Source organism: Stigmatopora nigra, chromosome 4 (genome assembly GCF_051989575.1).
Source record: "Stigmatopora nigra isolate UIUO_SnigA chromosome 4, RoL_Snig_1.1, whole genome shotgun sequence".
NCBI lineage: Eukaryota > Metazoa > Chordata > Actinopteri > Syngnathiformes > Syngnathidae > Stigmatopora > Stigmatopora nigra.
In genome coordinates, this window is record NC_135511.1 from 18,588,550 (window position 1) to 18,613,468 (window position 24,919).

Here is a 24,919-nt window from a genome sequence, read left to right on the forward strand (position 1 = left end):
TCTACGAAATAAGAACTTTTTATTCATATATTCATATTACACCATTAAAATAAAATGCATTTCTATGCTTCCATTTTCAATAGACAAATTGACGGCATTCTTTTGGCAAATGCTACCCACAAACTCTTTCTCTCACAAAAATAAAACTGGGGAACGAAAAAACATTTTAGCAAACAAAAAAAACAAACAAACAACATTACCCAACAGATGCATTTACTTTGAATAAATAATCTTAGCAAGGGGGAGGGGCTTCCTTTAATGTCATTCAACGGCCCCAACATTCGTTATGTGCTCGATGGGTGGACTTAGTTTTCTCTCAAAAACTCAATTTCTCAGTCTGCGGTAGCGTTTTAAGGGTGGAAACGAGTCAGGAAATCTCCAAAAAAACAAATTTTAGACACACAACAATTCAGTACAGAGAGAACAAAGAATTTTGGGCACGTTATATACATCTAATCTGTAAAGTTCAGTAAAGGCATCCATTTTTTTTTGTTAAATGTACTCTTATCGTCGTCCTGGTTTTGTCCCGGCGGTACCCGACTCGCGGATCCCGCCGCCAATCATTGTCACCAGCGTCCACAATCGTCAATCGGGATTCCGGTCTCGGGAGTTCCTAAGACATGGCTAACGAGATCCAGATTGCCGGGATTAGGAGAACCCCAAGAAGTCGCCACGTGGCGCCCCGGCCTTTGACACAGTGGTTGTCCGATCTGGGCCGTTTGGAGCACTTCTTCTTCTTCTTATTGGAGGCGGTAGAAGATTCTAGAGTGTCTAAACTGTTGGGGTTCAGGTTCTCCAAAGTCTTGTCCAAGGTATTGGATAAAGTTCCAAGAGGTCCGTCATTCTGCTTGTTCTGGGTCTCGTTTTTCCTTCGTTCCGGATCTTTGAATTTAGTCTTGGACATGTTTTCCTTCTCCTTCAACGGGTTGTTGACCATCTGCCGACTCTTACCGGAGAAGATGGAGGACTTGTCGTTGTCCCCGAGGCAACAACGGGGAACAGCCTCGGGTAGGGGGTTTTCCGTGGAAGGGAACTTGCCGGATTGGGTCTTCGAGGCAAAGAGGTTGGTCTGAATTCGCGGTGTTTCCACACAACCCTCCAAGTCTTCGCTCTTCAGGCGCTTCAGGTCCTTCCCGGCTAGGAACTGGGGGACATCGCACTCCAACTCAGAACTGGAACCCTTAAAACGCTTAAACCACTCCCATAGGGTCCTAGCACGGCAGTCGCAAATCCACTGGTTCCCGTTCAATCGCAAGTACTGGAGTCCCGTCAATGGATCCATAGTCTCCCCAGACAAGACAGTCAGGTTGTTGAAGAACAGGAAGAGAGATTTCAGTTTGGCTAAGTGAGCAAACGCCCCGGGTTGAACCAGAACTACGCGATTCTGGTGTAGCAACAGGCGGTCCAGACCGATTAAGCCATGGAACATGTTGTCAGTCACAATCTTGATCTTATTATTGTGCAGGTAGAGATAGGTAAGGTTGGCCAGGTCCAGAAAAGTGTCATCGTGCAAGGTTAGAATGTTGTTGTCCTGTAAGTAAAGGTACTGTAGGGAGAACATTCCTCGGAAAACCCCCACGGGCAGTTCTGAAAGACCGCACCTGTGCAGGTGAAGGGTGTGTAGCTTGGTTAACCCCCGGAAAGCAGTGGGACTGATTGTACGTAGGTTGCTATTGTCCCCGATGTCCAGTTCTTCTAGTTTCTCCAAGCCGTAGAAGGCGCCGGCTTCGATGTGGCTCAGGTTGTTGGAGTACAGCCACAGGACGCTGAGGTTTTGACAGGAACTGAAACTGGTGGACCGCACCACCGTCAGCTGGTTGCTCTGGAGGAAGATCCGTTGGCTCCTCACGGGAATTTCCGTGGGGATGGAGAAGAGTCCTTGTTGCTGGCACGCCACCGTCGGACGGGGTTCGCTGTAGCAAGCGCACTTGGCGGGGCAGCCGTTGCCTTGAGACGCCAAGTTCAGCCATGCCATCAGAATCAGGAGCCGCCCCCCTAAAAAAGACACAACAAACGGTGAAGAGCTATCAGGAAGATGGATACCGTATTTTCTCGCATATTAGCCGCCTATGCGTACAAGCCGTACCCTTAAAATGTCCTTAAAATTGTTAAATTTGACAATTTCTCGCGTATAAGCCGCCCATTGATTGACAATTTTAAACTCCATATTCATGGTCTTACTTTGAAGGGAAAATCTTCAGAAAACAGGTTGAAAATTACAAACTAAATATATATTATTGTATTTTCTTGCATATTAGCCGCCTTTGCGTATAAGCCACACCCTTGAAATTGCCTTAAAATGGTTAAATTTGACAATTTCTCGCGTATAAGTTGCCCCCTGATTCACAATTTTCACCTCCATATTCATGGTTTTAATAGGGGGTACAAATGTCTTACTTTGAAGGGAAAATCTTAAGAAAACAGGTTGAAAATTACAAACTAAATATATATTACTGTATTTACTCTCATATGAGCCACCTTTTCGTATAAACCACACCCTTAAAATTGACTTAAAATGGTTGAATTTGACAATTTCTCTCGTATAAGCCGCCCCCTGATTCACAATTTTCACCTCCATATTCATTTTTCCATATTTTAGCTAACAGGTTAGCCCAGGAGCAATACACACCCATCAATAAAGCCACATATGGCACCTGAGCCATGGCTTAGTGTTTGTATGTTTTTTAACAAAACTCATTCAAACTGTTACCCCAATTACTGTATTTTCTCGCATTTAAGCCTCCTCCATGTATAACCCTTACCCTTAAAATTGCCTTAAAATGTTTGAATCTGACATTTTCCCTCGTATAAGCCGCCTCTAATTCACAATCTTCACCTCCATATTCATGTTTTTAATAGAGTTTAAATATTTTACTTTGAAGGGAAAACCTTAAGAAAAATCATTGCCAGTGAGATACTGTAAAAATCAAGTATTGTATTTAAAGACTTTCTGGTATTTCTATTTTTTATTACCATTCAATCAAACTACATTCATTGAATACTCTGATATGAAGTTCCTAGAACATTCCCAGCTTTTTAGACCAAAAATTTAGTTCAATATATCTTTATACATGACACACCATTGGCCACCATATTTTTCTTTTCTTAGAACCAATGGGATTTGTCCCATATTTCCACTACCAGCAAAAACTCCCGCATAATCCCATCACACATTCTTACCCCGAGCTACAAAAATAAAACACACAAAAGTTTACCATCACAGACACCCGCATTTGATCAGATTTGTGTTCCGACAAGAAAACACTTCACTTTTTTTAACCTTTGCTGTCAGACTTTTTTGGGGGTACATGTCTCTTCATTTTCGGCGCCATTGTCGATGTTCCGCCAAAAAATCCGACACGGAGATGTCAAAGGGCGGTAAATAAAACGTATTGCTTCTCATGTTTTGCGGCTTTTGTTTCCGACACTTAATCTTGCGTTATCTGCCGTGTCAAAACAGACTTGTGAGTGTTGACTTGCGCCAATGGCGTCTCTTCCGAGATTTATAGTTTTGTACAAGAGCAATCATCACTCAGCGGGATTCCAGACAAGGCAATTTTGCTCTTCTCTTGACTGACACCTTGGCGGCGCCTTTAGCACCCAAAAAAATATATTTTTTTACGTTTTAATACTATTTCCAATTAGATTTTGGCAGTCGATATAAAGCGTGGCTATTTGGCAGACCTGCCTGGTTCTCGTTTAAATACGCACCTCATTTGTTCACTTTTGGGGGAAATTGTTTTAAAGAATGACTTTTCCCATACCGAAAAAATATATACATATATATATGTATCCATTTATTTTCAGGTAAACCCGACTCTGATGTTTTTTTTCTAAATTGTAGTTAGCAGTCCGGTGGATTAGTGGGTAGTGCGTCGCCTCGCAATTTTGAGGTCGAGGGTTTGATCCCAGGTTGGTCCTCCTGTGAGGGGTTTGCATGTTCTCTAAATGGCTTGTGTGGGTTTTCTCTGGGTGCTGCGGTTTCCACCTATATTTCCAAAACATGATAGCTAGCCTAACATAATTGCTAGGCTAATTGTATGCTAAATTGTCCCTAGCTATGATTGGTTGTCCTTTGTCTCCCCATGGCTCGTGATTGGCTGACTACTGGTTAAGGGTGTGTCCCAACTAGTGTCAGCTCCAGCACCCCTTCCAATCTTTATGAGGATAAGCAGTTCAGAAAATGAATATATATATATGTATATATATATATATATATATATATATATATATATATATATATATATATATATATATATATATATATATATATATATATATATATATATATATATATATATATATATATATATATATATATATATATATATATATATATATATATATATATATATATATATATATATATATATATATATATATATATATATATATATACACACACACACGTATATTTACATATATATACATTTATGTACATTTATATACATGTTTATACATTTATATACATATATACACATATATACATATATATATACAAAAACACACACATATATATGCACACATATATACGCATATATACATATATACATATATATATATATATATATATATATATATATATATATATATATATATATATATATATATATATATATATATATATATATATATATATATATATATATATATATATATATATATATATATATATATATATATATATATATATATATATATATATATATATATATATATATATATATATATATATATATATATATATATATATATATATATATATATATATATATATATATATATATATATATATATATATATATATATATATATATATATATATATATATATATATATATATATATATATATATATATATATATATATATATATATATATATATATATATATATATATATATATATATATATATATATATATATATATATATATATATATATATATATATATATATATATATATATATATATGTATACACATTGATACATTTATGTACATATGTGTGTATGTATATATTACCCCTGTCAAGCCCAAAAAAGTAAGCCTTTTGTCCAATGTTTCTTCATTAATTTTCTGTCTATGGAGCTTTACATAATCCTCCGAGTGTAACGACACCGGCGCGAGTACAATTCATTACTGAAAGCCCAAAAAAGAAAAAAAAAAAGTCCGTTCCTCTCGACGAGACCAAGCGCGAGTGCTACAAATTCCCAGCGAATGTAAATGGCGTCTGAAAGGCAGTGTTGCATGTGAATTGAATCTTTGTTGTGGACTAGCGCAGAAAGCGCTCTCTCCGTTTTTTTGCCGCGGGGACAAACTCGTACTGTATGCGTTGAGGAAATATATTTCAACTGGTGCTGACACGCCAGTGTGAAAATATGGATACCATTTTACTATGCTGATTTAAAAAATGACAGCTTGGGAGAGTTCTCTTTTAATATACAGCGTACCGGCCACACCGTTTTCCCATTACGCATATATTCCATTTTCATAACTTGCCAAAAACGTACGACAACCAACCGGACGCCCTGATTGGCTCATCTCATTTTATGAACCGCTTTATCCTCTCTAGGGGTGCTGGAGCCTATCCCAGTTGACTCTGAGCCATTTAGTGGCCAGCCAATCACAGGACACAAGGAGACAAACAAATGTTACTCACAAATGTCAATCACTCGCTCATAGCTAGTAGCAATTTAGCATACAATTAGCTTAGCATGCATGTTTTGGAATGTGGGAGGAAACTGGAGCACCCAGAGAAAACCCACACAGGCCCGAGGAGAACATACAAATTTCACACAGTTAAGACCAACCCAGATTTGAACCCAGATTTCCCACTGTAAGGCCATTTTTCTAACCACTCATCCACCGTGATGCAAAAATTAGTAAAATAATATTTTTAATCGCGTAATTTTATGACTTTTCTCAAAATATGACTTAAATTTCCTAATATTACGCAAAAAAAATTGCTCACACAAACTTTAAATCGTCAAAAATCAACTTTTGGTGCATTTTAGAGAAAAATATGCAACAAAATGACTGTTTCACAATCTGAATCTTAGTATTATCTATCAAATTTAACATTTACCATATTTCAATTTACCCGTAATACTTCAATTTTCAATTATTTTCATTAAGCGATGTCACATCTAATTTTATCCGTGCCTTTAGTGAACAAAAATAGTCCAAAAACCCAAACTTTCATGTGCGTACATATCCAAAAACCCACTTTTCTTGACAACCAATTCCCCTCCATCACCCCTTACTCCTTCCCGACCACTTATTTGTCCCAGCGCCCCCAAAAAAAAACAACAAAAACGCGTCTTTCTCCGGCACCCCAAAGCAGCCAAAGGTCAGGTCAGGTTGTTTTACGTCGCCGCCAATCCATCACGGCGGCTTTGCTCCGACACGTCGGGAATTGAACAAGTGCGGCTAACATGACAGTCTCATCACGCTAGCGCCCGAGCGCGAGCGACATATCTGTCAGCTGAAACACGTTCCCCTCCACCGGGACCCCTTCGCCCTCCATTTTTTATTTTTTGGGGGGGGTATCGTACATTATTGTGTTGCCTTCTTCCTGTAAGGTTACTTCTCTGCATAAATTGTTGCCTTCATTTGCATAACTTTGTGAAAGCGCTCCGGATTAAAGCAACAGCAAGCTTTAATTTTTGATCCTATTAGCAGGCAAGACTGGAAAACTGTGCTTTGACCTTTTGGTTGTAAAGGTCATTCCGCCATTTAGAGTCGGGAATTCATACCTTAATTAGACCGGGGATGTTACAAGGACGCCACCACCTTTTTGGATTAGTTTAGCCTTTCACTTACATACAGTCACACCTCTACTTACGAATACCTCTGCTTACAAATACCTCTACTTACAAACACCCCTACTTACAAATACCTCTACTTACAAACACCCCTACTTACAAATTCCTCTACTTACAAATTCCTCTACTTACAAATTCCTCTACTGACGAATTCCTCTACTTACAAATTAATGTACTTACAAATACCTCTACTTACAGATACCTCTACTTACAGATTCCTCTACTTACAAATAGTTCTACTTACAAATACCTCCACTTACAAATACCTCTACATACAAATACCTCCACTTACAAATACCTCTCCTTACAAATACCTCTCCTTACAAATACCTCCACTTACAAATACCTCTACATACAAATATCTCCACTTACGAATACCTCCACTTTCTAATATTTTTACTTACAAATACCTCTACTTACAAATACCTTCACTTACAAATACCTTCACTTACAAATACTTCTACTTACAAATACTTCTACTTACAAATACCTTTACTTACAAATATAAAATTTTGGCCAAATGTTTATCTTTAGATAAGAGTAAATTTTGGGCAAATATTTATCTTGAGATTTTGTTATCTTGCATTTTTTTCAGTGTTTTTTTTCCCGTTAGTGAAGAATGGCGGAGCTTGTTCGCTAATACGAGAGGAGTATATATACTACTTCTTGTGCCTTATCCTATTGTGAGGATTATTGTGTGCATCTATTTGGGAATATTTTGAAGGAAAACAACAAAAACCCTTGATAGGTTACATCTGAAAGTCAGGGTGGAGGCGGGGCCAATAGCGATAGTATCATAATGTCAAACAAAATTAGAATTAAGTTTAGTGTAAGGCTAGATTCAACGTATTTTTTAATGTTTTTTGCATCATAATCCAAGTTCACTTAAATTTATTCATGTCATGTTACGAGCACGTTGCCGTGCCAACATTTTTCCCTCTGAATATTACATTGTATGACTTCCCGTGGCACAAATTTCCCTGTGGATGCTTTAAATTTCTATAGGAAATAATCTAAAGTGATGAACCTGGCTCTATTCCATCTTTTTTATAGGAATATATAGTGCAGAACGATTTTTTTTGTTGATGGCGCTTAACTCTTTCAGCGCCCTTGACAGTCGTAAAATGCTTTCACCAAAGCACTCAAGTGTTCATTGTGCTCGAAGAGGCGCTCGCCGCATCACCTGACGGACGCAAAAGATTTCAATCATTCCGCTTAGCTGGTAACATTCTTCCAAAAAAATAAAAACTGACAAAAAAATGATAAAAAAAGATGCAGCTGCTTCCTTTTTAGCGCAGCTGCTCGCTAGCGTCAGGCTAATTTGCTCACTCCATATTTGCCACCGTCCTTTAAATTATGGATCAGACAAAAAGAATGAATATCTTATTTTTCAACAAAAAAAGAACGATAGAGAGAAAAGCTTTTATCAAAGTAGAGAATAGGCAAGATTTTAAAAACTAAAGCCGTCAAAATCTAAACAGTGCAGACATGAATAATGGATTATGTCTACATTTGTTGTTATATAGCGTACATGCTAAAACACCGGTGTTAAAGTGGCGGCCCGGGGGCGAAATCTGGCCCGGCGCATTATTTTGTGTGGCCTGAGAAAGTAAATCTTGAGTGCCAACTTTCTATTTTAGGATAAAATTTAATTGAAAAGTAAAGATGTATATTACATTTCCTGATTCCCCCTCTTTTAATCAATAATTGTCATTTTTAATCCATTTTTTCTGTGTTTTTAGTTCAAAAATAATTTTGTAAAATCTAAAAATATATTTAAAAAAATCTAAAATAATCATTGTTTTAGATTCATAAATAACTGAATATTTGGGGCTTTTAATCCAGTTCTTTTAATCCATTAATATTAAAAAAAATCTAAATATTATATCAAAAATGGTCCATTCGGCCCACATGAAACCGAGTTGACGTTAATGCCTGAGTCTGACACCCTTGTGCTAAGCTAATTCTCTAAAAATTAAATTGGGTGTTTAAAAAGTCTTATTTCAAACAATAAGTCTTGAAAAAGACGTCGTCTTATAATCGGGGTCGTCTTATAATCGGGGTCGTCTTATAATCGGGGTCGTTTTATATTCGGGGTCGTCTTATACTCGGGGGTCGTCTTATATTCAGGCCAATCAAAAAAAGCACAAATAAATGGTCACGATTGTAAATAAAGGAGGCAATGGGATGTGATTTCCCATCTGTGTGGCGTTCAACAGATTGTGGTAGCGAAGAAGTCACGCGCCCCAAAGCGCTTCTCGCATGACGGCGCGCTCATCCTCTGCGGGGGGAAACGTAACACGCCATCTGTTCGCTGATCCGCCGCCACCACAAACAACAGAAAGACCGGCAGACACCGTCCGGGCAACGTTCCCGCGCCGACCGGCAATGGATTGTGGGAAACACGGAGGCAGCGCCCATGGCTAAATATGGGATGAGGGCCAGCCAGCAATGTCCGCTTGTTAAGATCTGATTGGTCCGAGCTAACGCGGCGTGCCCCCAGGAACGCTACAAATTCTCCGAGGCCAGCGGCGTGGCCGATTCCGGGAAAAAGATAGCCGAGTGTATTTTTAGGAGCGGCTTTAAAAAAATGGGGCTCGCAGTTCTGGGGTCGAGGGTTCGATCCCAGGTGGGTCCTCACTGTGTGGCGTTCGCATTTTGGTACTCTAGTTTCCTCCCACATTCCCAAATCATGCATGCTAAGCTAATTGAATACTTTAAATTGCTCATGGTGGATGTGTGGTTAGTGTCGGGCTCGCAGTTCTGGGGTCGAAGGTTCGATCCTAATGGTGTGGAGTTGGTGTTATCCCCGGTTTTGGCTTATGTGGGTTTTCTCTGGGTACTTTGTTTTTCTCTCATACTCCAAAAACATGCATGCTAGGCTAATTGTATGCTAAATTGCAGTTAGTGTGTAATGTGGTTAGTGTGTCGGGCTCGCAGTTTTTGGGTCGACGGTTCGAATCCTGGTGGGTCCTTGCTGTGTGGAGTTTGCGTGTTCTGTTGGCTTATGTGGGGTTTCTCCTGGTACTCTTGTTTACCCTCACATCCCCAAAACATGCATGCTAAGCTAATTGAATGCTTTAAATTGCCCATTGTGGATGTGTGGTTAGCGTGTCGGGCTCACAGTTCTAGGGCCGAGGGTTTGATCCCAGGTGGGTCCTTACTGTGTGGAGTTTGCATGTTGGGTTATGTGGGTTTTCTCTTGGTACTCTAATTCACCCTCCCAAAAACATGCATGCTAAGCTAATTTTAACACTTAAAATAGCTCCATGCGCCTGTGTTAGCATGTTGGGCTCACAGTTTTTAGGTGGAGGGTTCGATCCCGGGTCCAGCTTATCGATATGGAGGTTGCGTGTTCTCCCCGGGCTTGCGTGGGTTTTCTATGGGGACTCTGGTTTCAACCCAGACCCTAAAACATGCTATCTAGTATGCTAATTTTACACTAAATTGTTATCCCTAGCTACGATTGGTCGTCCTTTAGATGTCTAAATTGAACGTCTAAATCATTCGTAGTTGAAATGAAGGAAACGTGGCGATCAAGCTTTTGGATCCACAAACAAATCTAAAAATCAAAGTGCGTGGGTTTTTTCTTTGATTGCAAAAGGCCTTTTATACTTTGCCAATTGAATTCCACTCCCGCTCGCCCGCTCGCTCGCTCGCCCGGCAATTATTGATGTGAAAATGTTTCATCTCCAAAAGTCTTTGCAAATTCACTTTGGATGGGAATTGAATTTCCCTCAGATCCCTTCCTACTATTCATCCAACTTTTCTCGCCTTCATTATTTGATTTTTTCGAGAAGTTTGGATGCGAACGGACTCGGGTTCTCCTTCAGAGTTTTCAGCATTAAATGAGACATTAATAAATAGTCCAAATTATTACTATACAGTCATATCTTGAGATACACGCATACTCTTTGCACGATGGAGATGCACTCTCGTATCTCAAAATTTTGCTCGTATCTCAAGGCAAATATTTTCTCGGAATTTTACTCGTATCTCAAATTGCTCGTATGTTGGGGCACTCGTATGTCAAGGTATTATTTTACTATCAGTATTGAATTGAATACTTTTAATGTCATGATATAAGTAGAATGAGATTTAAAGCTTTACCAGAAAATAACAACAAACTAATGAACAAATGAATAATCAATAAATTATAATAAAAAAAAATAATGAATAAATTATAATAAAAATAAATAATCAATAAATTATAATAAAAATAAAGAATCTATAAAATATAACAAAATAAATATTCAATAAATTATAAAATAAAATTTAAAAAAGTCTTCTAATAAATAATAAATTAATTATAATAAAATAAATAATCTATACATTATCATAAAATAAATAATCTATAAATTATAATACAAATAAATAATCTATAAATTATACTAAAAATAAATAGTCAATAAGTAGTAAATAAAAGTTAAAAAAAGAGGGTCGTCTTATACTCAGGGTCGTCTTATATTCAGGCCAATACAGTAGCCCTCAATTTTTATTTATTATTATTTCATGTACCCAAAAATAGTGGCTAGCGTACAGAAGTACCTGGGCTGTCAAATTTGTAGAATGTAGGAAAATGTTGGCACAATACCCTGTCATCATCACCCAAGTTTGGGTTGTTGTTTTTTTCCACCCGCACTTTTATCTTGCGTGTGGGTGACAGCAGTGTTGCGAGGCAAAGGAGGAATTTTCGCAAAAATTTTGACACCCCATCTCAAGCAAGGACGCTATCCGCAGAGAGAAAGAGAGCAGGCAGATGTTTACGCCTGGGAAAAAGAGGGCGAGCGTCATTGCCATTCCACCAAATTGGAATGCAAACCCAGCCCAGGGAGTCTTTTTCAAGTGGATGAAAACTCCATTGGCTCGGGGGTGACGGAGAATGACGGGTTGGGGTGCTCTGTATGGGCTATTCTCATTTCCCTCCTGATGACAACGGACTTAAATGCGAGTCCCTGATGGAATTGAGATGGGAGATGTCCCAAATTTGCATAATCTACCGTCGTTTTCAGACAATCAGAAACGGCTAAAAAGGGATCCATTTCTAAAATATATCACTTTTTGGAAAAAAATCTAGTATAATCCAACATCAATCCGAGTAGAATGCAGCCAAATTTCCTTCATTTAAGATTTTTTTTTTTTGTTGTAAAAATTAACAAGGGTGGTTCAGTGGATGAGTGGTTAGCAAGTTGGGCTCGCAGTCTTGGGCCTGTGGGTTCGATCCCAGGTTTGTCCACACGCTGTGGGTTTTGTAGGTTCTCCAAGTACTTCGTTTTCCTCCCACATCCCAAAAACATGCTAGGCTAATTCTAGGCTAATTGTCCCAAGCTATTTGGTGTTTTTTTTTGCTAAGCTAGTTGGTGTAACATGCTATTAACTCTAGCTATGATTGGTTGTCATTGGTGTCCTCGTGCCCTGTGATTTTCTGGCCACCAACTCAGGGTCTATCTGCCTGTGCCAAAAGTTAGCTCCGGCACCCCCCGCGACCCTCGTGATGATTAAAAAAATCCGAAAATGAAGAATTTTAATACATTTCGGAGATACCCGGTCGAGATTAGAATTGGCTGACCCGCAAAATCCCGTTCCACAAACTTTTTTGACGCCATTTTTTTCCCCAAGTTGCCCCACCCCCACGTTGTAGGAGGCTTACCACACTTTATTTTAATGTTGTGGGGTTTGCATGTTCTCCCCGGGGCTTGTGTGGGTTTTCTACGGGTTCTCCTTCTTTTAGCCCAGTGGAGGGTATCAAACCCAAGTGCCTTTACCCCCCCAAACCTCGCCAAAGTCCATCACCCCAATCCCAGTTGCGTCAAATCCTCAAAGATGACATACCCGCGTTAACACCCAATTAATTCATCTCTGCTTCGTCACCCCGCCGTTGGAACGATCCCCGACCGCCACCGCCTCGTCGTTTCCGTTATCTACGCGTAAACCCGTTAGCGTGCGCCCCCTTTAACGACATTAATGAGCTGGAAATGGAGGCGATTTTCCCCGTTGAGTGCTGGAGGAGTCGATAACATAACGGCGGCCTAACATATGTCAGTCGGGAAGGTAACGTGGACAAGGAGAAGCTTTATGAGTCTTCATTAGCCTATTTGCTAATGAACAAGCTATCTTGTGGCAGGCGGGATGTGTGGAGAGCGTAATTACGATGTTACAAGCCTATTGACAGACGAGTATCTCGTCGATTGTGTAAAGAAAGGAGCTGCGGGAAGAATGGTGGTCTGGTCATGTGACTTTTTCAATTGGGCAACAGCCTTTCAAAATCCAGTCATTGATTTATACAGTGTCTCCCAAATCCCAAGTGCGATGATTTTTATTAAGATTTTCCCTTCAAAGTAAGACATTTTTTACCCCTTATTAAAACTGTGAATATGGAGGTGAAGATTGTGACTCAGGAGGGGGGAAATTGTCATATTCAACCATTCTAAGGCCATTTTAAGGGTATGGCTTATATGTGTGGCGGCTTATACAAGAGTAATTGTCATGTTCAATCTTTTTAAGGCCATTTTAAGGGCGTGGCTTATATGTGGGGCGGCTTATATGAGAGTAATTGTCATATTCAATCATTATAAGGCCATTTTAAGGGAGTGGCTTATACTTGGGAGGCTTATACGAGAGAAATTGTCATTTTCAATCATTTTGAGGCCATTTTAAGGGTGTGGCTTATATGCGGGGGAGCTTATATGAGAGTAATTGTCAATATCAACCATTCTAAGGCCATTTTAAGGGTACGGTTAATACACGGGGTGGCTTATATGGGGGAAATTGTCAAATTCAATCATTCTAAAGCCATTTTAAGGGTGTGGCTTATGTATAGGGTGGCTTATACGAGGGTTATTGTCAAATTCAACCATTTTAAAGGTGCGGCTTATACTTAGGGGGCTTATAGGAGAGAAATTGTCATATTCAATCATTTTAAGGCCATTTTAAGGGTGTGGCTTATACATGGGGGGCTTATACAAGAGAAATTGTCAAATTCATTCATTATAATGCCATTTTAAGGGTGCAGCTTATACGTTGGGGCGGCTTATATGAGAGAAATTGTAAAATTAGACCATTGTAAGGCCATTTTAGGGTGTGGCTTATGTATAGGGTGGCTTATACGAGAGAAATTGTAATATTCAGCCATTTTAAGGGCAGAGCCAGCTAATAAATGAGAAAATACGTTAACCGTTTATGACCCAAGTCATGGTTTCCTAACCCTGAACAATTCCACACCGCCATGACGTTTGCCGTTGTCTCTTTGCTGAGTAACGCTCGACGCTAGGTCGCTAGCTGGCGATTTCCGGACGGGATGTCCGCCGGACAACCTCTTAATGCACTTAAATAAAAGCTTTCTATTCACCAGTTCATTGACGGGAAGAGCCGGACGGACGTCGGCTCGGGTTTCCCGAGGCGTACGTCTCCACCGACGTGGTTTTTAATGGAAGTTTACCTTGGCCACGGATGGCAGTTATTCGGGTTTCTAACTCGGCTTTCCAGACAGTTTAATGCTTTAATGGCGGGTGATTGGTGTCATTGATTGGCGCACAAAGACACAAATAGGAAGTCTTTGAACAATGCTTTTGGACTTTTGGCGCATTACAAAAGGAAGTCGTTGGCTGCCATCGCTGCTGATGGATGTCCAATCCATTTCAAGTGGGAGGGGCTTGCAGACAATAATGCCGCTAGCCCAGAAGTCCGTGTCAGCTTCATTCATTCATCGTTTTCTGAAGCACAAGGGTGCTGGAGCCTATCCCAGCCAATTGCAGTCATTCATAGCTTATAGCCCCCAAATAAAAACCCACCCTAGCACCGGGAGAACACGCAAACTCAACATAGTAGAACCGACCTGGATTTGAACCCAAAACCGCAGAACTGTGAGGCCGACACGCTAACCACATGGCCACTAGGGGAAATTTCAAGTGTTCAATTAGCCTAGCATGTGTGTTATGGGAATGTGGGAGGAAATCAAAGTACCCAGAGAAAACCCACTCAATCCTCGGGAAAATATGCAAACTCAACATAGTTCAACCGACCTGGATTTGAACCCAAAACCCCAGAACTGTGAGACCGACACGCTAACCACATGGCCGCTAAGGGCCAATTTAGCATATAGTTAGCCTAGCATCTGCTTTTTTTAATGTGGGAGGAAACCAAAATACCCAAAGAAAACCCACCCTAACCCCATGAGAACATGCAAACTCCACACAGTTGAACCAACCTGGATTTGAACCCAGTGCCCCTGAACTGTGAGCCCGAGACGTTAACCACTCAACCACTGGTCTGAAAAGATGTTTTCTGTTTTACCCGTTTTTTGTCAGAAGTCCCGGGACGCCACTCGGAGACCATCAAAAAGCGTTTTTTTTCTGACGCAGACGACACAAAGCAACCTTCATCCTAATTTGTTTACAGTTCGGAGACGGAGCGTCAACGACCCGCATTTCCCTCACCGGAATAATTGGCCTTCCGACGAGGGTGTTTTTAGCCGACGAGAATGCCAAAACGGCAATTTTAGACGACGGCGCACCCGCGTTTCTTTGCCTTTCTTCCTTCTTGCTCATCAAGTCAATTATTTCCACGACTTGAGTTGAGAGTGAACACCAAAGGCAGGCGGAGTTTCCAAAAGGACTCGGCGGCAAGAAACAAAATGTCTCCTCTGTGATTTGTCAACGCTGGGATTCTTTTTGGGGGGTTGTTGTTACTGGGAGATATCTTCCAATTACATCTTGAAAGGGTTTACGAACTACAATTTTAGCATTCACAACTGCTAGCGTAGCAATTAGTCACTCGCAACCTGTGCTAGCTTCATGCTAATCGTCAATTAGCACTACATTTAGACAAGAATGAGATTAGAACCTGTGCAAAACTTCTCAAACAAAGTATTCTTTAGCGGATTAGCTAACATTAGCGCACTCTTAAACCATAAAATGCCACGAGAACTGTAAAACTTGACAAGAACAGCTCTTAAAAATCAAAATAACAAAGCTAATCATTGTTTTATATGACTTTATGTTAGATGACAATTATGTCATATCACTCTAGCCGCCAGGGGGCAGTGTATCCATTAAAATCAATCAAAGTAAACACTTTCAAAACAAACCATTCTCATACACCACCCTAATTAGCTCAATCGTCAAAACAGAAGAATTGAATTTGAAGCTTTTGCTAATTAATTTAGTTATGTCATATTATTCCAGCCGCCAGGGGGCAGGTTAGCCTTCAAAATCAATCAAAATAAACACTTTAAAAACAAACCAATTGTAATAGGCCATTCTAATTAGCTCAATCGTCAAAGCAGGCCAATTGAATTTGAAGCTTTTTCCCATTAAATGGATGTTAGAGTAGGTAAGGAATGGTCGCCTGTAATTCGCCCAGGTCAGTTTTTTTTCCCGCCCGAGGGAATCGAAAGTCGTTCCTGCTAACACCGACAAGAAGATGAGCGACAGCTCTTAAAGTCACGGAGCTAACAAGAAATTTTCCGACTAGAAGGGCTTCTCTCCCAGACGAGTGCAGGAAGTGCCGAGTGTGCAAAATCGGGACCAATGGAACTGTCAGAAAATCCCGCCACAAGACTTCCGTTCACCACTCGGATTTGCATTTTGATAAAAATAACCTAGCCAGATTACGTTGGTGGCGGATTTCGTCATTCCCAGACGCTTCCGTCTTTGCCAGGCGCTAAAAAAGCCATACAAATATTTAATGGGAACTCGCTAAGCTCACTATCTGCCATAGACGGGGCTTGGCGTCCATTTTTGTTGCACGGCAATGCGCTTGTAACTCAAGACAAATATTTGTTCAAAATGTAACTCGTATCTCAAGACAAACATTTGCTCAAAATTTGTCTCGTATCTCAAGACAAATATTTGCTCAAAATTTTACTCGTATCTCAAGACAAACATCTGCTCAAAATGTTTACTCATATCTCAAGACAAATATTTGCTACAAATCTGTCTCGTATCTCAAGACAAACATTTGCTCAAAATTTTACTCGTATCTCAAGACAAACATTTGCTCAAAATTCTACTCGTATCTCAAGACAAATATTTGCTCAAAATTTCGTGTTGTATCTCAAGAAAAAAAATTGCTCAAAATTTGTCTCATATCTCAAGACAAACATTTGCTCAATTTTTTACTCGTATCTCAAGACAAATATTTGCTCAAACTTTACTCATATCTCAAGACAAATATTTGCACAAAATGTGTCTCCTATCTCAATACAAATATTTGCTCAAAATTTGTCTCGTATCTCAATACAGACATTTGCCTAAAATTGTACTCGTATCTCAAATTGCTCATATGTCAGTGCAGTCTTTTGTCGAGGTATGACTGTCCTGCAAAGCGCTTTTTTTTTATCGCAATCTGGTGATGACTAATGCGACACCTTATTTCACGATTTAACGTATTGTATAGCCCGGACTTTCCTTTCTAACGATTTCATTCAGAGGGATTTTATTTTCACCTGTCATGGAGGAGAAGTGGGAAAAAATGGGGTGAGAAATAGAAATGGGATCAGCAAAGAATGATGATCTCTTGCGTCAAGACAACTTCTTTTCTCATTTCGCGCAGGCAGAGGTGATGAACTACCAAAGGCGGGGAACCGGGGGTAAAAAAAGAACAAGAAAAAAATGGACATCACGGGAAAAATCCGCCTAGCAACTCAATCTTATGCGTCCCCTCAAACAACCTTTTAAAAGAGTGATTAAAATACCTGAATAGTTGTAAGATTATTTTCCAATTAAAACCTTTAATGGCCTGAAGTACAAAAGCTAAAAAAAAGAATAAACATTTATACAAATATATATATACATATTTTTTAAGTACAGTAATCCCTCGAATATCGCGGCTTCAACTTTCACGGTTTCACTACATTACGTTTTTTCTGGTTGAATTTTTATTAACTTCTATTTTCAATAGGGGTGACCCTACTTTGCATTTTTTTTTGTGTTTATCGCGGCCATGTCTGGTTTACATTAACCGCAATACTCGAGGATTTCAGTTTTTTTTTTCATTCATTTTAGATGCGATACAAATAAAAAAGTGCATCTGTTAACAGTAGATATGAAACATAAACAGAAAAAAGGACTATTAAGTATTAAAATACTCATCACTCATCATTAAAGTCAAAAGTATAAAGTACAAATTAAAGTAAGTAAAGGAATGTATTAAGAAACATTAAAATATCATTTAAAAAAAGATAGAAGGGCTGTAAAACACCAAAAACAAATAAGAGTGGACACAGCTACTGCCACTAGCTTCCGCGTCACAGCGCCATCTTGGGGGAAAAAAAAACATTATTTGGACAACATTGGCGGGCCCGATTCAAAAGCCTAGCGAACCGGATGTGGTCCGCAGACCGTAGTTTGCTTATGTCTGGTTTAAGCAGTTCCGAAAATGAATGTCAAAGGCAACGAGACGCTAAAACGACACGCAGACAGACAAGTGAAGCGCGGATTTGTCGGCGTTAGCGCTCAGCGCTACGCTAACGCGTGGCTGGTCCCCGTGGCGGCGGCGCATTTCCACGCTTGTGCTTTGACAGCCAACGGCGGGCGAAGCACGCCGAGAGGCCTGACCCGCTCTGTCACTCGTAAGCACCTTTAAACGGATTAGCATAGCGCGTGGCAGTGGATTTTTGTAAATCCACGCCAAGAAATCCTCCGTGAGAAGGCGTACGGCGTCCGCCCCGCCGTGGCGAGCTTGCGTCGTATTAAATCAGCCGTTCAAGTCGAGCGCGACGACAAAAACCAGCGCGGCTTGTTCCAAAGGAACATTTCATTTCCTCCACTCAGGACGGATTAGCGTAGCTTTCACCAAAACAAAACAAATTCAGCTTTGTTTTGCGTTAGTTCGCTTGCCGTGGGAAATTAGCAACTCCGGATTTCGACGAATTTTGACAACATGGCGTTGCTAATTTGCTGACAACGGTGTATCGTTTGTTATGTTGGGTTTTCTGCGGGTGCTCCGGTTTCCTCCCTCATCCCCAAAACAAGCTAGCTAGGCTCGCTAATGTTACATTGGAAATTAATGCTAGCTATAATTGATAGTCTCCTCTTGTCTTGTGATTGGTTGGCCACTGATTCAGGTTGTAACCTGGGATAGGCTCCGGCACCCCCCGCGACCTTCTGTGAGAATAAGTAGTTCAGAAAATGAACGAGTCATGAAAACTAAAACTAGTTAACGCTTTAAAATAAAACATTTGTTTCTTATCCTGCTCTTTGTAGACCTGGAATCGAACAGTGGACCGCAACCCTGCGAGACCAACCCTCTAACCACTTATCCACCGAACCACTTTGTAAAATTCACCAGGTATAATTCCCACAAAAAGAAAATATTTTTCCGCGTTAGCCACCGTAGCAACGACGCAAAGTTTCAGAGCAAAAAAAAAAAAAAGTCCTCTTTCCTGCTCTTTGTAGACCTGGAATCGAACAGTGAACCCCAAACCTGCGAGGCCAACCACCTAACCACTTCTCCACCGAACCACCTAGTGAAATTCATCCAAAAAGACAAAAAAAATCTGTTTTCCACGTTAGCCGACGTAGCAACGACACAAAGTTCAAGAGCAAAACGTCACAACAAGTCTCCTTTTCTGCTCTTTGTATGAACACAAAAAAAAAAGATGGATCAATTTCACATTTGGAGCTGGAGGTTGCGCAAGATGTGGCATTTCATTTCAGTCAGTTTAAGGCAGCGCGTTTGATCCCACCTAATGCCGCTATGCAAATCAGCCATTGTTATTCTTTGGGCGGGCGCCTGTCCTGGTTTTCTTGGCGGCGTGATAAGTCGCAGACAATTATCTCTCCACCTCAGAAGCCGCATCCTCTGGCCTATTTCCTAAAAATAGGACGCTTTTATTTTTTTTTTCGCGCGCTGCCAAAACAAAAAAAACACTTAACTCATTTCATATATATATTTATATATAATTAGGCAGACTTTATCCATGCTTTTAACCGGGAAATTGAAGCGTTCAGTTCCATTAGGATGCTTTTAGCCATTCGTTTGGATTTGGGGATTGTTTGTTTGCTAGCTAAATTAGACGAGGATTGGTCACTGAAAAGGTTTTTGTCTCATGGTGTATTGGAGATAAAGTTAAGGTTAATTTATATGGTTTTGTTCCCTAGTTTGACCAAAAATCTATGTCTATTCAACATTTTAACCAAATAAAAGGGTTCTTAACGAAACTTTTTTTTAAAAATCACTAAATAAACTGAATATTTTATTCAGAAGAAGTCTTATAGAAGTCTTCAAAGCACACAAAAAAATATATGCAAACAAATGAGGTTTCAATATTTTTTTCTTATTTCTTATAAATATTATTATTTAAAGAAATTGCTGAATTAAAACCTCTTTGATTGTAACTTCCTAAAATTGTGTTTATTTTACAGAATTTTTTGAATTTATTAGAATATAAATTATACTTTGTATCTTAATTTTTTTCAATATACTTCTGGGTTATATTAATTTATTTATGCCTGTTTTGGTTGAACCTGGGACCTACCAACTCTTCCAATTGGAGGGGGGTGTATTTAAGTATTTATTTATTTCCTGTTTGTTACGGGTATTTTTTCATTAGCTATTCAATTGAAATACTTTTTAATTCACTTAATGTTTGTTGTTAATGTACTAAATGTTGCCATTTGTTCTTATCCAATTAATTTAGTTCTGTTTACTTCAATTGCTTACCCTTGTATATCTCTTTTGTTTAGGCCCTTCTTTCTACACCAGCTGCATATCGTTAGCAGCAACTCCTTTTCCACAAAGTTGACCTTTTAAAGGTAAGCTTAAGATATTTTCTTTTTATTTGTTTGGATTTTGACATCCTTTAAATGTTAAATGTGTCCAAAGTTGAAATATCAGTATCCTAGTGCCTGTTTTTTTCGGGGTCCACTAGAAAGTGGAGGTTTATTTAAGTATTTCTTGTTTGTTTGGGGTATTTCTTCATTGCCAATTAATTTGAAGTACACGCTAGTTTGAGTTATTCTTTGATGTCAATATATTTAATTTTGCCATTTGTTATTGTTACATTAAGTTTGCTCATTTTGGGTTAATTGTGTTTTCCTTCTAGACCACATATTTATAACTAAGACAAAAGATGACAGAATCAAGGTTACGGTTTATATGTGCGCAAGACTTGCTATACTCCCTTTCACCAGTAGATGTCGGCTTATATGCGAGTAAATACTGTAGTGTGTTGGCCTCTCCGTTTTTAAGGGTTTGTTGCCAGGGGAGTTCCAACTCCTTCCTGTGTAGGTTTTCTCTGGGTACTCCGCTACACCAAAAACATGGATGCTCGTTTATGTAAGCTAATATGGTTAGGCTAATAGAGAGCTAATGAGTGCTATAAGCTATTTGTGATTGGTTGTTTGTCTTCTTGTGCCCTGCGATTGGGTGACCACCCCTCAGGTTGTCCTTTTCCCGGTATCCATAGTTCGCTGGGATATGCTCCAGCACCCCCGGTGACCCTTTTGGAAAATGAATTACATTTTTTGGGGAGGATTTGTCCTCCATTGAGACAAAGTACATGTAGATATAGACGTAGTCAAACCATAGTAAGGCTGGCAAACATATGGCTCTCGAGCCGCATGTGGCTCCTGGCTAAAAGGAATTTGTTTTTTGACCTCATTTCATGTTTCTTTTATTTTTATTCTCTCTTAAAACACATCAGCGCCCATTCAAAAGAAATAATAAATGAAATTAAAAAAATAATTTGGTCATGTTAGATTATTTTTAACCGCAAAAATATGATGTAACAACAAAAATGGAGAAATCTTGCTTACAAGAGCATCTTCTTGTAAGCCCCTCCTCCTTTATGAAGTGCTACTGTACATCCTGTACTGAATTCCACCTGCAAAATGATGATAAAATGGGGGGGTCTTTTGGAGGCGGAGCCTAGCAAGGGGTCTATGCATGCATATGCATGTCAAGGTGTGTCTTATCAAAGAGAATACACAAGTAGGTGGAGGCCTCTTTGATTTAGCCGGACGGGAAATGCAAAGACGGACGCGGCCGACATAATCTGCGCCTTTCTTCCCGTAATCCTGCAATTTCGCGGCGTAATAGCAGCGTGAGGAGGAGTGCGAGTGTGTTACATAAGACCCGACAGCCTGTGTGTGTGTGTGTGTGTGTATGTGTGTGTATGTGTGTGTGTGTGCTGGTGTGTGTGTGCTGGTGTGTGTGTGCTGGTGTGTGATTCGGTAACAACCTACTTTACAAAAATAATCATCTAACACAAGCATTTTTTTAAAAATCTTGATTTCTGTGGACTGTCAGTATGATGCTTGGGGGTGCTAGAGTACTTGGAGTTAGCGAAATATTTTTTGCTCTAGAGTAGTGTTTCGTCAAAGTTATTTTCACTAAAGTCTTTCTTTGGCCATAGCACTGAAATATGAATATTAATATATTTGAATTTTCATAATTGTCAATGGCAGGTAATGGGATAAATGCTATGCAATTTTAAAAATACTACTTTTAATCCATTTGTGTGTATTTTTTGTATATTTTATAAAAATCTATATTTTAATATTTGGTAAAAACTTCTTAAAATTATACATAAAATAATTATGACAAATATTAATGGCATGCAATGGGTTAAATGCTATGAAATAAAAAAAAACACTTTTAATCCATTTGTGTGTATTTTTTAAATATTTTATGAAGTTTTTTATTTTAGTATTCAGTAAAATTGTCTTAAAATCATATACATAAAAGAATTATGACAAATATTAACATACTGGCTGAAAAAAATTTCAATAGCATGCAATGGGTTAAATTCTATGCAATTAAAAAAAACTACTTTTAATCCATTTGTGTGTATTTTTTTGGATATTTTTTAAAGTTATTCATTTCAATAGTGAGTAAAAATGTTTTAAAATCATATACATAAAAGAATGATGACTAATAATAGTTCTATAAAGGCTTACGTTGATTTTTTTATTTCTTTGACTAAAAGTAATCAGTTCCTGTCAAGACAGTAAAGCCGTGTTCCCAACATTTTTTTCTCCCAAAATTGCTACTTATTCTCTTGTTTCTGGATCTCCAAAATTTATCTGGCAAAGAAAACTGATTAGGCAAACACACCCTCATTTCTTCTCCAGATGGACCAAAAAATGGGAATAAACCCTGGAAAGAGCGCCCCCACACTCATTAGAATTACTCAAAGCCCTACCAAGGCTGCAAAAGCCAATTTCCCATCCCGCACGCTCTACGGCGGCCAAGTGGACCCTCGGTAAACTTCCTCATTCGGTTAAAAAACCCAGAAGGGAGGCAAAAAAAATGGCGTCCTGGTGCGTGACTTGGATCCAAAACAACAACAAAAAATCTATTCACTCCAGAATTCATTGAGCGAAACATGAGATGAATAATTGTAATAAACAACAACAAATTCGTCAGGGGGACGGCCTATTGAGGGGGCGGAGTCATACTCAATGGCTGCCATTGACGGCATATGACGTCCAATTCACAAACAGTTTTGCAATCACAATGAGTTGGACGTCCATAATTGTCAATGGCAGGCAATACATGGGGCGATACATATTCATAAACATACATGGAAATATGTAAGATCTATGTTTAGTACCTTATGTTGGTTGATGTTAAAAATGCAAGATAAAATAAATAAGTCAGTAATAGAGGAGAAAAAAAAATAAAAAATGATTTAAAATAAATTAAAAAATGAAATAAAAATAATACAGAAGTAAATAGAAATTAATTAATAATGCAATTAAAATAATAAATAAATATAAATTAATTAATAATATAATGACTATAATAAATACGTAGAAATAAATTAAGGATACAATTTAAATAATAAATAAATTGAAAAAAGTAGTAATAAAATTAAAATAAATGAATAGAAATAAATTCATAATAAAATTAAAATAATAAATAAATAGAAAATAATATATAATTAAATTCCAATAATACATAAAAAGAAATTAATGTATAATAAAATTACAAAAAAATTAATAAATAAATATATATTAATCATACAATTAACATAATGAATAGAAATATTTTTATAATAAAATTAAAATAATAAATACATTTCAAAAAATAGTTAAAATTATAGTCTAAATGACTCTGTCATGTGAGCAGACTTTTATGGGGTTAGTTCTATTTTATTTTTTTTATTTTATTTTTTCTAATAATCCAAAATGGCCACCTGTCTAATTAAGGGTTAACGATCCGAGATCGATCAGTGCGCAGTCATCAATCATGCAAACTTTGATTTCTCCACTCACCCTCGGCAATGGCGCTCTTCATGATTCTTTAGAGACGGGGCGTCCTCGGGCGTCCACGGGCGTCCAGCGGGCGGCGTAAATCCAAAATCACTTTTATCCAGGCGACAAAACCCACCCAACTTTTAACCGCGGCTCTCCCCGAGCGGGCGGCCCGGTGCGCGCCCGCCGTCCAGCTCGCTCATGGGTTCGGACGTCTCGCGGGGGTTGTCCGACGCTCAGCGACAAAACATCCGCTTAAGGGGGTCGCTCAAGAAGAAGAAGAAGAACCGGGGGGGTCACGGTTCGGGGGGTGTTCGTCAAAGACGCAAAAGCCAGGTGGAATCCATCTTTTTTTTCTTTAAAAGAACATATCCATCCAGTATGGTCCAGTCCCAAGTGAAGGCAGGAGGGCGAGTGTGTCGATGCACATGAATGTTGCGCGCCAATCTGCGCGGTGCTGATGCTGGGGGGGGGGGGGTGAAAAGGGCGGGGCTAGGATGCGGGAGGAGGAGGGAGGAGATGAGCCAGAAGATGGAGAGAATTCTGAGATCAATCTTTCATGGATTTCACCACTTTAACGTCCGTGCCATCATCTCAAAGTGTCATCGGACTAAAACCACCCCCACTCTGAAAAGTTTTGACCTTTTTTGGGGGGTCTGACACCAAATGTAAAGTTCATTTTCCCCCGAAAACGGACATGTTGGTTGAGTGAACGTGACACTTAATTGCTTATTGGTTCAGACATTTCTCGCTGCGGTCTCATAAATGTTTTATGTGTAGTGGGTGGGTGGGAAGGCTCGATTCCGGAGGGGGGGGGGGGGGATTGCCTCTCCTAGTTCGATTCGGGAAAGGGAGGGGGGGTCGTGAGGAGAATTAATTCGCCAGGCACGCACGCAC

The 24,919-nt window shown here is 39.1% G+C and overlaps 1 protein-coding gene across 1 annotated transcript; it reads right to left on the bottom strand.

Annotated features, from left to right (window-relative positions):
• rtn4r (reticulon 4 receptor) lies at positions 1-24,479 on the bottom strand. Its single transcript, XM_077715987.1, has 2 exons — positions 24,044-24,479; positions 1-1,995 (listed from the first exon to the last, which is right to left on the bottom strand). The coding sequence occupies exons 1-2, from the start codon at positions 24,063-24,065 to the stop codon at positions 614-616; spliced, it is 1,404 nt and encodes a 467-aa protein (XP_077572113.1). The 5' UTR covers positions 24,066-24,479; the 3' UTR covers positions 1-613.
• Positions 24,480-24,919: the final 440 nt, after the last annotated feature.